Consider the following 14,558-nt stretch of genomic DNA (forward strand, 5'->3'; position numbering starts at 1 on the left):
CACCTGGACAAAAGGAACCCCTATGTGAGAATGCTGTTCATTGACTACAGCTCAGCGTTCAACACCATTGTGCCCACAAAGCTTATCACTAAGCTAAGGGCCCTGGGACTAAACACGTCCCTCTGCAACTGGATCCTGGACTTCCTGACGGGCCGCCCCTAGGTGGTAACGGTACGCAACATCTGCCATGCTGATCCTCAACACTGGGGCCCCTCAGTTGTGCGTGCTTAGTCCCCTCCTGTACTCCCTGTTCACCCACGACTGCATGGCCAAGCACGACTCCAACATCATCAAGTTTGCTGACGACACAAGTGTTAGGCTTAATCACTGACAACGATGAGACAGCCTACAGGGAGGAGGTCAGATATGGACAACGACCTCTCCCTCAACGTGAGCAAGTCAAAGGAGAGGGGGTTGAACAGGCCCCCATTGACGTGGCTGTAGTGGAGCGGGTCGAGAGCTTCAAGTTCCTTGGTGTCCACATCACCAACAAACTAACATGGTCCAAGCACGCCAAGACAGTCGCGAAGAGAGCACGACAACACCTTTTCCCCTTCAGGAGACTGAAAAGTTTTAGCATGGGTCCCCTGATCCTCAAAAATGTCTACAGCTGCACCATCGAGAGCATCCTGATCAGTTACATCACCGCCTGGTATGGCAACTGTTCGGGATTTGACTGTAGGGTGCTACAGAGGGTAGTGCGTACGACCCAGTACTTCACTGGGGCCAAGCTTCCTGCCATCCAGGACCTATATACTATACGGTGTCAGAAGAAGGCTCAAAAAATTGTCAGACTAGTCACCCAAGTCATAGACTGTTCTCTTTGCTACCACATGGCAAGCAGTACCAGAGCGCCAAGTCTAGGTCCAAAAAGCTCCTTAACAGCTTCTACCCCCAAGCCATAAAACTGCTGAACAATTAATCAAATGGCCGGCCACCTGTACTATTTACATTGACACCCCCTCCTTTGTTTTAACTCTGCTGCTACTCGCTGTTTATCTGTGCGTAGTCACTTTATCCCTACCTAGATGTACTAATGACATCAACTAACCTGTACCACCGCACATTGACTCGTTACTGGTCCTCCCTGTATATAGCCTCGTTATTGTTAATGGTTACTTTTTATTTTATTTTTTACTTTATTTCTTGAACTGCGTTGTTGGTTAAGGGCTTGTAAGTAAGCATTTCACAGTAAGGGCTACACCTGTTGTATTCGGCGCATGTGACATACAATTGTGATTTTGATTAATTTAAGCAGGGGGCCTGTTGTGTGATAAATAATACACCCAAAGTCATGTATTTTTCTTTCCTATGTTCCTGTCCCGTCATAAGGAAACCTTGTTAGGTATTTGCTGTAGAACCGGTTGGAATGGAAATAGAACAGCTCTTTAAATGGAAGTGCAACAGCTCTTGAGTCAGCAGTCTGTCATTAATGATACATTGGTTATTTATTTCCTTCATACATCCATACGTATGTATAATCAATCCTGTTTTGAACCTCTGCAGATGCTGGGTAAGAGGTGCTTGTCCCAGTCACTTAGATTCTTTGCCTGCCTGCAAGTAGCATTAATGCAGTGTTTGGCTTCAATGTGTGTCTGCTCAGGTGGTTTGAACTCTGTTTTCCTGGATAGATGGCAGCATAAACGTACTGCTGCTGACATTAGGTTCCTATTTCTCACATACAGTGCCTTCGGAAAGTATTCAGACCTCTTGACTTTTTACACATTTTGTTAGGGTTACAGCCTTATTCTAAAATGGATTCAAAAAAATTTCCCCCTCATCAATTTACACCCAATACCCAAAGCAAAAAAACATTTTTAAAATTTTTATGTGAAATTATGACATTTACATAAGTATTCAGACCCTTTACTCAGTACTTTTTTGAAGTACCTTTGGCAGCGATTACAGCCTTGAGTCTTGGATATGACCCTACAAGCTTGGCACACCTGTACTTGGGGAGTTTCTCCCATTGTTCTCTGCAGATCCTCTCAAGCTCTGTCAGGTTGGATGGGGAGTGTTGCTGCATAGCTATTTTCAGGTCTCTCCAGAGATATACGATTGGGTTCAAGTTTGGGATCTGGCTGGGCCACTCGAGGACATTGAGACTTGTCCCAAAGCCACTTCTGCTTTGTCTTGGCTGTGTGCTTAGGGTCGTTGTCCTGTTGAAAGGTGAACCTTCTCCCCAGTCTGTGGTCCTGAGCACTCTGGAGCATGTTTTCATCAAGGATCTTTCTGTACTTTGCTCCATTCGTCTTTCCCCTCAATCCTGACTAGTCTCCCATTCCCTGCCACTGAAAAACATCCCCCACAACATGATCCTGCCACCACCATGCTTCACCGTAGGTATGGTGCCAAGTTTCCTCCAGATTATGACGCTTGGCGCTCAGGCCAGAGTTCAATATTGGTTTCATCAGACCAGAGACTCTTTTTTTTCTCATGGTCTGAGAGTCTTAAGGTGCCTTTTGGCAAACTCCAAACAGGCTGTTGTGCTTTTTACTGAGGAGTGGCTTCAGTCTGGCCACTCTACCATAAAGGCCTGATTGGTGGAGTGCTGCAGAGATGATTGTCCTTCTGGAAGATTCTCCCATCTCCACAGAGGAGCTCTGTCAGAGTGACCATCGGGTTCTTGGTTACCCCTGAGCAAAACCCTTCTCCCCCGATTGCTCAGTTTGGCCGGGCGGCCAGCTCTAGGAAGAGTCTTGGTGGTTCCAAACATCTTCCATTTAAGAATGATGGTGGCCACTGTGTTCTTGGGGACCTTCAATGCTGCAGACATTTTTTTTGGTCCCCTTCTCCAGATCTGTGCCTCGACATAATCCTGTCTCGGAGCTCTACGGACAATTCCTTCGACCTCATGGCTTGAATTTTGCTCTGACATGCACTGTCAACTCTACAAAGTTTATATAGTCAGGTGTGTGCCAATCAATTGAATTTACCACAGGTGGACTCCAAGTTTTAGTTGCATCTCAAGGATGATCAATGGGAACAGGATGCACCTGAGCTCAATTTCGAGTCTCATAGCAAAGGGTCTGAATACTTATGTAAATTGCTGATTTTTATTTAATTTAGTCAACTTTAGGATAAGGCTGTAATGTGGTCTGAATACTTTCCCAAAGGCACTGTACAGCCACACTGAACTTTAGCAATTTTAATAAAATAAACTTTTCTAATTGAATGTGAACAGGAGTGATGTGGAGCTCCAAGCGGAATGAGCCACCCCTGACTGTCCCGGTGCAGACTACTGGGCAGGACAGCTTCTTAATGTCTGATGCAATTTTTTTGATGGAGCCTTTATTTAACTAGGCAAGTAAAGTTATTAAGAACAAAATCTTATTACAATGATTGACCTACACCGGCCAAACCCAGATGACGCTGGGCCAATTGTGCGCTGCCCTAAGGGACTCCCAATCACGGCCGGTTGTAAGACAGCCTGGATTTGAACCAGGGTGTCTGTAGTGACGCCTCAAGCACTGAGGTGCAGTGCCTTACCCGACTGCGCCACTCGGGAGCCCATTGTTCTATTACCATTCTTCTATCAGTGCAACATTCTGTCTGTCACACTGAAGGAATAAGGATGTGGGATACCTCGAATGTTACCTCGAATGTCTCTATGGGTCTGCAAAGGCTTTGTTTGCCTTTTTGTGTTGCTGATTTTTTTTCTTTAATGCCTTTCTCTCCTCAGAGCTGTCAGCTGCATGGAAAAGTCTGAATCAGACCAAAGCTGCTGTAAGTAAACCCATATTAACAATGTTATTTCACAGTTTTTCTATTTTTGTAGACTCACCACTTAATGCAATGACACATGGGCTGTGGTATTTGAGTTTTTGTTCTGCATTCTTTGTCTGAGTCAGGCGCTTTTGTTTTCCTTGCAGTTGCAGCACATTGAGAACCACCTGGAGGCTTCTCCTGGCTCTGGAGTTCTGCTGGATTCCGTCATGGATACAAAGAAAAGCTCTGGGGGCGCCACCAGGAAAGTGAGCCGCAGAGGTGAGGTACACAATGATATATCTCATCCTTGTAAGCCATGGTTACTATTTATAAAACAAGGTTCTCAAACTGGACTTAGCAGCAGGCATCGTCATTACTTTGCGTTGTTTTGCATTGCAAGGTTACTTTGCAGGAATTCTAACCCTATCTCTCCTGACTCAGATGGGCGGCGCACAGAGGACTGCTCCCAGGCAGGCGGAACCTCCAAGTCCAGAAGGAGGAGTCATCGGAGCCCAGACAAGAGCTCCCGCAGCCCCCTGAGGAACACCACACAGGACAGCAACGTCCACAGGAACAACTGTGTTGAGTTTAAAGAGCCTCTGACCTCTTATAGGTATGCACTGTTAATGTGATGTAAAAATATTTTAATTGTATTTCTACCATGTTAACTAATGTATGCTGAGATTGTGCAACGATACAGTGCAAAAGGTTGTTTTTAGTCCCTGACCTACCCTATAAGTCCTGCAGTCAGAGATGGTCGTTAAGTCGCTACTTTTACAGCCACATGTACATGTGTAGGTCTTTGCACATAAGGCTGCCATTCAAAGCCATGTGATCTTGACACATCCCATTCAAATAGCCTGAATGCTTATGTGACCCCCCCCCCAGGAAGCAACCCCAACACCCCCTGACCTCCTCCCAGCTGGAGGCCCAGAGTCTGCAGTCGGAGGATGCCACCCCCCCTCCCCCGGACTCCTGTCTCAGCCAGCTGGTCTACCAGAGCGACACGCGAGACCAGCAGACTCGCGGAGACCTGGACAGCACACACTCGTCTGCTCTGGACAGCACTGTGGTGCGCTACCTCAACCACTGTCCCACGCTGGAAGCCCTGCGGCCCCCAGGCCACGCTGCTACAGCCAGGGACGCTAACAAGGAGGGGGGCCCGGAGCACAGGCCCAAAGCACACACCCTGGAGGGCCCGGCCCCACCCCCAGCAGAGACTGTTTCCTCAAGCCCTGGTTCGGCCTCCCAGAGGCTGGAGAACCTGAGGCGGAGGAAGCCTGACGACAAGCTGGAGAAGCTGAAGGAGACGATCCGCAGACAGAGAGAGCACCTGGAGGCTGCTGACAGAGACAGGCTGCTGGAGCAGCCTGTGGGCATCAGTGGAGCTGTGGAGACCACCACCGTACCCACGGCTAAGATACGCAAAGTGGCAGCCGCACCTCCGGCACCTATATACAAAGGTAAAGCCCACTGGATAGAGAAAGTTGGTCTCCAATTGCACTGGATGTAAAAATCTGATTACATCATTCCTTCAAACCAAACAGTCATTTGTTCTTATCAGGTTTCAACAGGAGTGAGACCAAGATCTGCACTCCTGATGGTAAAGTATGGCGAGAGATCTACAGAGACCTGTCTCTCCAGCTGTCAGGTGAGCACTGAGTGGTAGATGACCAATCAAAGGACACACCCTATGCTATTAGCTATGCTTACATAATGACCCCTGCAGTTAACAGGTGTTATTGACAGATGTGGGGAGTGACTGAAAGGACTGTGGAGATGAACTGCCAGCTCATCACCGCTCAATAGAATCAATGGGCTGTTGACGTCATAGTGGATTTACAATGGAAAAGGGCATCAGATGGACAGCATAGTCCAGGGGTGCTCAAGTACTATTTGAGAAGATCTGATCATACAAATTTCATGGTGGCACAGGTCTGAATGGATATTGTCGTTTACTGGCATAATAACAAACCCCCACCTCGCAACCCATGTGATCCCTTGTTCACACCTTTTGTTGGCGGAGAATTTTTAGCAGTTTTAATGCTCATTTCCTGCAATTGTACACATTTTCCCATGTATTACGTGTTTCTATGGTACAGGGGTCAAAGCTTCCCCCAAAATAACTTGGTCGCTGTGTTAGAACATTTATTTTGATTGGCGATTTTGTGCATTTATCAAAAGGATTTGCCCACGTGAACATGAACATTTTGTCTGAAACGGCAAAATCGTGGCAAAAGACGGCTAAAATCGTAGTCTGCAAAGTCTTTAAGTGTTTTTCTTTTCGAGCCACATAATCTTTGGGATGGAAGAAGGCTTTGTTTTACTTGAACTACTAAAACCGGATATAAAGTATGTAGAAAAGATGATGGACCTATATAATCTTTGAGAACTAACAATTCTGAGAACTGAATTCGAGACCATTTATTTTATGTTTGAGCATAAGAACACTGCATTAGCCATGGCAAAATGCATAGAATTGCAGGAAATTAACTTTAAAACGGCAAAATCTTCTCGGCTCCATGCAGAATAAGTGGAATCGCATGAAATTTGCTTTAAAATTGCAACATTTTCTCTCCGCTCCATGGAGAAATCTGTAGAATTGCAAGAAATTGGCAAAAAAAAGTAAAACAAATTTCTCTACAATGCCAAGATGGGGGCCAAATATTATTGTCCTGGGCCATTCAGATTAGCTGACCAGACCTATTGCCACTCCCAATACCTAAACTCCCAGTTTGATCTGGGGAAAACACTGTAATACTAGGCTATAAATATAGTTGTTGTTCCGATTTCAAGCTCCTGTGCTTAAATACTGCTCTGCCGTTCAAACTGCCCTGGAAATGAGATGGCATAAAATACACTCCAGTATTTTCAGAAAGGCTAAGAGCTATTTTACCTATCCCAGTCAACTGTTTCCTTCAATAAATAAAGCAACTGTCCCATTTCGGACAAGAATGATTTTGAGAGAGAACATTTCCACCAAAGAAATGAGTGTCCTCTAAATTTAGGATAACTTGATGAATGTGGTGAGGTTTTTGCTGCAGCAGATTTTCCAGGCATTTTGCCACAACCGCAGCACTGCTCGCTTCCCTACCATTTTGTATGACTGTTTGAAGAAACATTTTTGTATTTTCTTTGTCCTCCCTGGCTCTCTGCTGATTCCTGGGCTTCCTCACAGGTTTTCATGCCAAATTTCTCTGCTTGTCCTCTGATACTGTTACAGTCCACCAGCTTCATATTCAATTGCTTTGTTTTGCATTCAGATGTCTTTCAGGAAGGTAGCAACTTTTTCGAGATTTGATAGTTCTGTTATTTTTCCCTCTTTTGTGTTCAAACTGTCATGTCATATCCTTTCTCCCCGTCTTAGAGAGCACCAATCCCAAGCAGCGACCCACAGAGAAGGCTAAGGAAAGGAAGCCGTCCAAGCCTGTGAGGAAAATCCATAAATCAGCTTCTGTTCCCGACCCGGAAACCAAGCTAGGTTGGATCTCTTTTCATTTATCCCCGTCTCTCTCTATCTCGCTTTTTATTTGTCTCTCGTGCTCACTCATCCTGGGTCTATGCGTTCAATAGAAGATGTGGAAGCTCCTCCAATATTGTGTGTGTAGGTGATAATTCATTACAAAGCCCAGGGGTCTTTCACAAACAGGGGGAATCTCCTCATTTGTTTTGGTTCATTAGTTACTGTGCAGCAAGCACACTGAACCTGAGCAGGCGTATCACAGTGAATACATCTGGAAGGCGTGTACCACAAGGCCTTAACTGTGTGCTCTTAAACAGGCCTCTGTTTGTCAGTGGCACCATTTAAGTCACTTATCCACAAAGAAATGTCCAGAATGTATCGAATGCTGATTGCAAGCAAGCCGCAGTGTAGATGCACACTGTAGTTGGAATGCAGATGTGGCACAGTTCTGCTGGGCTGGGCATACCAGCTCTCTGACAGCCACCCTGTACTGGGCCCATACCAGCCTCCCTCCTTCTCTCTCTCTCGGTGTGTGTGTGTGTGTGTGTGTGTGTGTGTGTTCTTCACAGTGCAGTGGAAAGTGAGATGAGTGTGGTATAGTGTAGTTTTACCCTGTGTTCCTGCTGCTGGACATCTGCTTCCAGCCCGCTCACCAGAAATAGCCCCCTGAATTCTAGGATCAAGTTCAGCTCCTTTACCAAACAGGAACAGCTGCTGGCCTAACGTCAGCCCCTGCTTTGTAGAGCAAATCGGTAGGCTATATTATTCAAAGTAATGGAAGAATTGAGAAATGGTAAAGTTCCATTTGTTGAAAATGAATCCAGCAACACTGTGCTTTGTGTTAGATCCCTTGAGTTCACTGCAGTGCTGACACCTTTTTATGAAGGATTTTTTTTTTCAAAGTTGGTTATGCAGATGGTGCATAATTGACCCATACTCATTACATTTGCATAATGCAGCTCTAAAATAATTTCTCTCCAAAGACTTCATATTAGAGCGAGACGACATCATTATGTCTCTTTTTGTGCAAGTGAGTATCACTTCAGTAAAACAGCATTAGGTTTTTTTTGGACACATTTTCAAGGGGCAATAAGCTGTTGAAACATCAATTTCTGGACATGGAAATGAATTATATGTACCAATTAAATCTTGAAGGATATAACTTATAAATGCCTCATGAGTTCAACTGTTGTACCCCATCATAACCCAAATAAAAGCTAGTTTTACTTCAATGTTTGTAACTATGTAAATGTAAACAAACACTGTATAGCCTCAAAGCATAGTTAACTGTCATTTTGATATCATGGATGGCCAGTCCTTGCATCCATAGCCCTGTCTATTACTGAGTGGCAAAAATTTCAGGTATATCCCTCCAGCTTTTTACCAAAACAGAGGAGGGTTGACCACTTTGTTTCAATTAAGGATTCTAAGTTGAAAGTCTTTGCTTTCTGATAAACAGTCCTGCCATAAGTCATTACTGCTGAACTCTACAGCGACCATGACCTTTCTGTGTGTTTTCGTGGTGTGCTCCCTGTTGCTGCAGTGATCAGCACCACGTCATGGCGGGAGGGCCAGAAGCTGGTGAAGATGGTACTGGGCCCCGCTCCACATCTGCCTCAAGAGCAAAGGCCAGAGCCCACAGACAGACTGGCCAGGACAGGTGGGTTGGGAGACATACAGTGCCTTTGGAAAGTATTCAGACCCCTTGACTTTTTCTTCATTTTGTTACATTACAGCTTTATTCAGAATAAATAAATAAGAATCCTCAGCAATCTACACATTATCCCATAATGACAAAGCAAAAACAGGATTTTAGAAATGATTGCATATTTATTAAACATAAACAGATAGCTTATTTACGTAAGTATTCAGACCCTTTGCTATGAGATTCAAAATTAAGCTCAGGTGCACCCTGTTTCCATTGATCATCCTTGAGATGTTTCTACAAAGTACTGAGTAATGGGTCTGAATACTTAGGTATATGTGATATTTCAGTTTATTTTTAAATGTGCAACATTTTCTAAACCTGTTTTTGCTTTGTCATTATGGGGTATTGTGTGTAGACTGATGGGAAAACCCCCTTAATTTAATCAATTTTAGAATAAGGCTGTAATGTAACAAAGTGGAAAAGGTCAAGGGGTCTGAATACTTTCTTTAGGCACTATCCACTACCCTCACCTATCTCTGCTCTACTTGGCCTTCTCTCCTCTATCCCTCTCACCCCCTCCACTCCCCCTCATCCCCCTCCACTTAATCACACAATAATGTGTACGGCTACATGCACACAATAATGAGATTGTTGTGGATAGTCAGATTCATATAATAGTTTGATTAAAATGTTTACATGCTATGCAAGAAGAACGATTCCCTTAATAATCATGTTTACATGGACACCTAATGGCACTCTCATAAATGCAGAAAATTGCATTTGTGTTACTGTATATGTGGCGTTCATGTTTTTGTTTGTTTATTGCATGTTAAAAGGCGTACAGTGCACGGCTAAAGGAATATCAATAAATAAAGAGTTTGTCGTCTCTTCTAGCACAGGCAGTCTCCCTACATTAGCCAACTTTGGCTGTCAGTGACCGGAATGAATTAAGATTGACTAGCCGTTTCTGACTGACTGCGCAATTCAGCATGGTCTGGTTTCCATGGGTTGTGCTGGTGGTAGACTCATCTGGGGGTTGGGGGTGAAGCATGAGGCTGCTTAAAGGGTTGTACTGCCAGTCTCTTTTTTTTTTACTGCTATATTAATTTATGCATTGTTGGGGTTAGACTTTTTAAGAAAGGCATTTCACTGAACTTCTGCAAGTGACATTAACTTGAACTCCACACAGAACATCTACTTAAACAATTGTAGATGTGTTGTCTGGATATAGCTACTAGGGCTGTCAAACCATTACAAATATTTATCAAGTTAATCGCATGGTTTTCTGTAGTTGACTGCGATTAATCTCAAATTTATTGAAGATGTTTCAATTAAAACACATCACATTGGGTTGTAGGAATAATTTAATTTGACTATAGGGGAAGAAAACACAAAATAGACTATTTAAGACAACTGAATAATAACAGATCAGTCAAGTCTTGAGTTCATGTAAAATATCATACAGCTATTAGATCTAGCCTAGACTATTTCTTATCCATGTTCTTCAACATGAACTAGTTACAAGCTGTTACTACAAGAATTGGGATAATTTGATCATATCTTTTGACCTGAGGACTATTAACAAAAACATAGCTAAATTGAATGGCTGTTCTGTTTTTAAAATCAAAGTTTAATCTAGAGGTATTCTGCCATTACATTCTAAACATTCTCGTTTGGCTAGCTAGCTAACGTTAGCATAACAAGCTAGCTACTTCTGTGCAAATTAAATGTCTGCTGTTATTTATAGAAACGCCTGAGAAAGTGTATGGTTGAACTTTCTGTATGTTTTCTTTCAAAATTGTTGCTCAAAGCTGCGTGTATAGTTGTTTTAGCACTACAAGAGAGGCAGACCGCTCTGCTGTTGGTAGCAGCTGTTAGTAGACCAACAGCACAGTGTTCCGCTTAAAGGGTCTGTGAGGAAACGGACTTGGCTGACAAAAATGAAATGCGTAGCAAAGATTGCCATTTAATTGTAACGCTTTAACTCTGACAGCCCTAATAGCTACCACAATTTTCCCCCTAATCATGCACACAAAACACATGTTCCTTTCAATTCACAATAACATTTAGTCACAAATCAATACAATACCCCTTGTCGTTTGCAAATTTTTTTCCAGCATCCCATCCTCGGTCAAATTCGGATCCCTGTCCGGAGCTTAATCGTCGGTCCAGACCCAGCAGCTCAGAGAGACCCTGCAGCCGGGACAGGACCACCCAGCCCACCCCAGACCCTTTCTCTGCAGGCCCAGCCGAGGACAGGGCCCTCAACACAGATCTCCTGTCTGTAGACATCCGGGGCATCCTGGACGACCTGCAGCTGGAGCACAGAGCAGAGGAGCGAGCTCCAGTGGAGCCCGGGATGGGTTCAGTGTCCGGGGCCAGAACCACAGCATGGATGGCTGGTTGCTCATCCTTACGGGGCTCCCGCAGTGCCAGCCCCACCAAGCGCAACAAGCCAGAGCCATCAGAACCAGGGCCCAAGAAGAGGCACTACGACGCAGACTCAGTGCGCCAGTACATCACCCGGCAACAAGAGGAGCGTAAAAGACGTCTAGTGGAGGAGCGAAGGGCCCAGAGGGAGGAGGCGGAGAGCAGGAGCCAACGTCTTCAGGAGCTATATAGGAAGCAGAGAGCGGGGGTAGCCAATAAGGGCCCTGCGGTACTGGAGAGTTCAGTACAGAAACGCCTGCAGGAGACCTACACCAAACTACTACTGGAACAGGCTGAGTTAGAAGAGGAGCCTCTGCCTTACCAGTCTCAGCCAGCCTCTACCACAGTCATCCACCAGGTAAAGGCATAGTTGAAGCCCTCACTGTCCCCTTACTCACATGGCAAGCTTTAGCGAAAATGTGGGTATAGAGCATGGTATGTATGTATGGCGTGTCAAATGCATTTTTATAGCTGTCCTTGTTACATTAAGGGCCAATAAGTGAAATGGTGACATGTCGAATTACCCTCAGTATAACTTTGGACATATAATGCTATTGCTCGTATTTCATGTAGTCAAGTGGCTTGTAGGAAATGACTCATCCTGTGGTGCGTTAAACTAGCTGTGAGTTATTTGTGGTGTGTGTTCTCCTTTAGCAGAGGCCCCTGTACCAGCCATCCGGGGAGTCGGACAAGGAGAACAAGAGGCAGGAGAGACCCCAGAGTGCCTCCTCTAGCAGTGACCTGTCTCTATCTGAGATACAACCTCATCCACTCTCCAGGTCAGCACACACCTCACTAAAACACTAATTACAGCTTATACAGTGCCTTTCGGAAAGTATTCAGACCCCTTGACTTTTCCCACATTTTGTTAGTTTACAGCCTTATTCTAAAATGTATTTAAATTGTTTTTCCCTCATCAATCTACACACAATACCTCATGACAAAGCAAAAACAGGTTTAGCAAATTTATTATAAGTATAAAACTGAAATCACATTTCTATAAGTATTCAGACCCTTTACTCAGTACTTTGTTGAAGCACCTTTGGCAGCGACTACAGCCTTGAGTCTTCTTGGGTGTGATGCTACAAGCTTGGCACACCTGTATTTTGGGAGTTTCTCCATTGTTCTCTGCAGATCCTCTCAAGCTCTGTCAGGTTGGCTCGGGTTCAAGTCTGTGCTCTGGCTGGGCCACTCCTGCATTGTCTTGGCTGTGTGCTTAGGGTCATTGTCCTGGAAGGTGAACCTTCATCCCAGTCTGAGGTCCTGAGCTCCTTGGAGCAGATTATCATCAAGGATCTCTCTGTACTTTGCTCTGTTCATCTTTTCCTTGATCCTGACAAGTCTCTCAGTCCCTGCCGCTGAAAAACATCCCCACAGCATGATGCTGACACCACCATGCTTCACCGTCGGGATGGTGCCAGGTTTCCTCCAGACGTGTTTTTAATCTTGTTTCTCATGGTCTGAGAGTCTTTAGGTACCTTTTGGCAAACTCTAAGTGGGCTGTCATGTGCCTTTTACTGAGGAGGAGCATCCGTTTAGCCACTCGACCATAAAGGCCTGATTGGTGGAGTGCTGCAGAGATGGCTGTCCTTCTGGAAGGTTCTCCCATCTCCACAGAGGAACTCTGGAGCTCTGTCAGAGTGACCATCGGGTTATTGGTCACCTCCCTGACCAAGGCCCTTCTCCCCGATTGCTCAGTTTGCCCGGGCGACCAGCTCTAGGAAGAGTGTTGGTGGTTCCAAACCTCTTCCATAAGTTCCTCAATCAGCTTTCTGAATTACCCTAGAGGCACCAGAACATCGAATTTTAAGAACATTTTGAAGATCGTTCCACAAATAAGGTGCAAGAGAACTAATTTACTTAGTATGCTCGGTTAACCATAAAATAGGGTACTTCTAGTGATAGTTTAGATGCAACAGTAACTTCAGATACTGTAAATATCTGTCTGGTCCTCACATAGGGTAAACAATATGGATGTAACTGTCATCTGCATATGTTCATAAACTCATGAGTTGCTATGTAGTTCTTGGAATCTTGAGTTGATCCTCGACCCTGAACAATTTTTGCTTATATAATGAACACAAAGGTGGTTCTCAGAAAGTCCTATTTAGACTGTACAAGTCACACATTTTAATGGCTTCATGCATATTTAGATGTCTTAAACCTTTGGCATAGTATCCTATGGACAATGTTGCTCTGTACTAAAAGTATTTAATGGGTCCATATACTAAAGGACTTGTAAATCCCCAAAACAATATTTTGAGTGTTTCTGAGCCCTTTGTTTAAAAAATGGTATATTTGAATACTAATCCTCCACTCTTTCTTCTTTAGGAATGAGATGGGACTGGGAGTTCCATCGTGGCTGCAGCCTGACCATCTTAGTTCTGCAGTCAGACCCTCTAGTGCTCTGGCTCCCCCCACAGACAAGCTATTCTCCCTGGGCCTGGAAATTGGAGGGGGCTCTGGGGTGAGGGGAACCAGCCCTCCAGCCAGGCCTCAGCACTCTACTCTCACAGGAGCAGCCAACAAGACCAAGATGAACCGCATTGAGGCCCTGAAAGCCACAGCCGCATCCCTGTCTACCCGCATAGAGAGTGAAGCACGGAAACTGGCAGACACAGGGATCAACTATGGCTGTGCGAGGGACATGGATCTTACCGGTCTGACCCATCTTCAGCCTCAAGACGACGGCTGCTGGGCCAAGCCTGTGAGCCCATCGGTCAGAGAGCGCACTGATGCTGCTGACGAGCTGTCCCTGAGGATCCAGAGGCTCCTGAGTGCTGGCCAGAGCACATACAATGAAGCTCTCCCAGGGGTGGGCGACCTGCACAGCTTCAGAGAACAGAGAGGCGGGGCCTCTGCTTCAGGCAGCAGGCCACAGACATCCCCAGGCCTCGGCTCCCATAAGAGGCCGGAGGACCACCCTGAGGTACCAGGGAAGACCAAGCTCCATGACTCCAGCTGTGACTCCATCAGTGAGGGCCCACTGCTGAGCGAGGGCAGCCTGTCGGAGGGCAACGAGAGCCCCCGCATGCACATAAAGAGGGACCCCAAACCAGCAGAGCGTCTCAGGTCACTGGACTTCTGTGCAGGCCAGAGGGAGGGCGTCCAACCCATCTCTCACTTCCAGAGAGCGGCAGAGAAGTACCCAGCCCTCAGCACCCTCCCCTTCTCTCAGGCACGGGACCGCAGCCGAGGCCCATGGGAGGAACTGACCAAGGGAAGTCCTCATAGCAGCATCAACATCTTCACGAAGAACCACCTGCACAACCACACCAAGGGTTAGCCAACACATTTACACACCCACCC

At 45.5% G+C, this 14,558-nt stretch overlaps 1 protein-coding gene across 1 annotated transcript in view; it reads left to right on the forward strand.

The window, feature by feature from the left end:
* Positions 1 to 336: 336 nt before the first annotated feature.
* The window catches only part of LOC112248247 (centrosome-associated protein 350), a 37,372-nt gene continuing 23,150 nt past the window's right edge, over positions 337 to 14,558 (forward strand). The window contains exons 1-10 of the mRNA XM_042327885.1: positions 337 to 390; positions 3,873 to 3,987; positions 4,150 to 4,321; positions 4,597 to 5,171; positions 5,273 to 5,359; positions 7,076 to 7,189; positions 8,715 to 8,831; positions 10,937 to 11,607; positions 11,904 to 12,028; positions 13,581 to 14,530. Of these exons, the coding sequence (XP_042183819.1) occupies positions 337 to 390; positions 3,873 to 3,987; positions 4,150 to 4,321; positions 4,597 to 5,171; positions 5,273 to 5,359; positions 7,076 to 7,189; positions 8,715 to 8,831; positions 10,937 to 11,607; positions 11,904 to 12,028; positions 13,581 to 14,530 (2,980 nt within the window). The remainder of the gene's footprint in view (positions 391 to 3,872; positions 3,988 to 4,149; positions 4,322 to 4,596; positions 5,172 to 5,272; positions 5,360 to 7,075; positions 7,190 to 8,714; positions 8,832 to 10,936; positions 11,608 to 11,903; positions 12,029 to 13,580; positions 14,531 to 14,558) is intronic.

Source organism: Oncorhynchus tshawytscha, linkage group LG01, assembly GCF_018296145.1.
Source record: "Oncorhynchus tshawytscha isolate Ot180627B linkage group LG01, Otsh_v2.0, whole genome shotgun sequence".
Taxonomy (NCBI): Eukaryota; Metazoa; Chordata; class Actinopteri; order Salmoniformes; family Salmonidae; genus Oncorhynchus; species Oncorhynchus tshawytscha.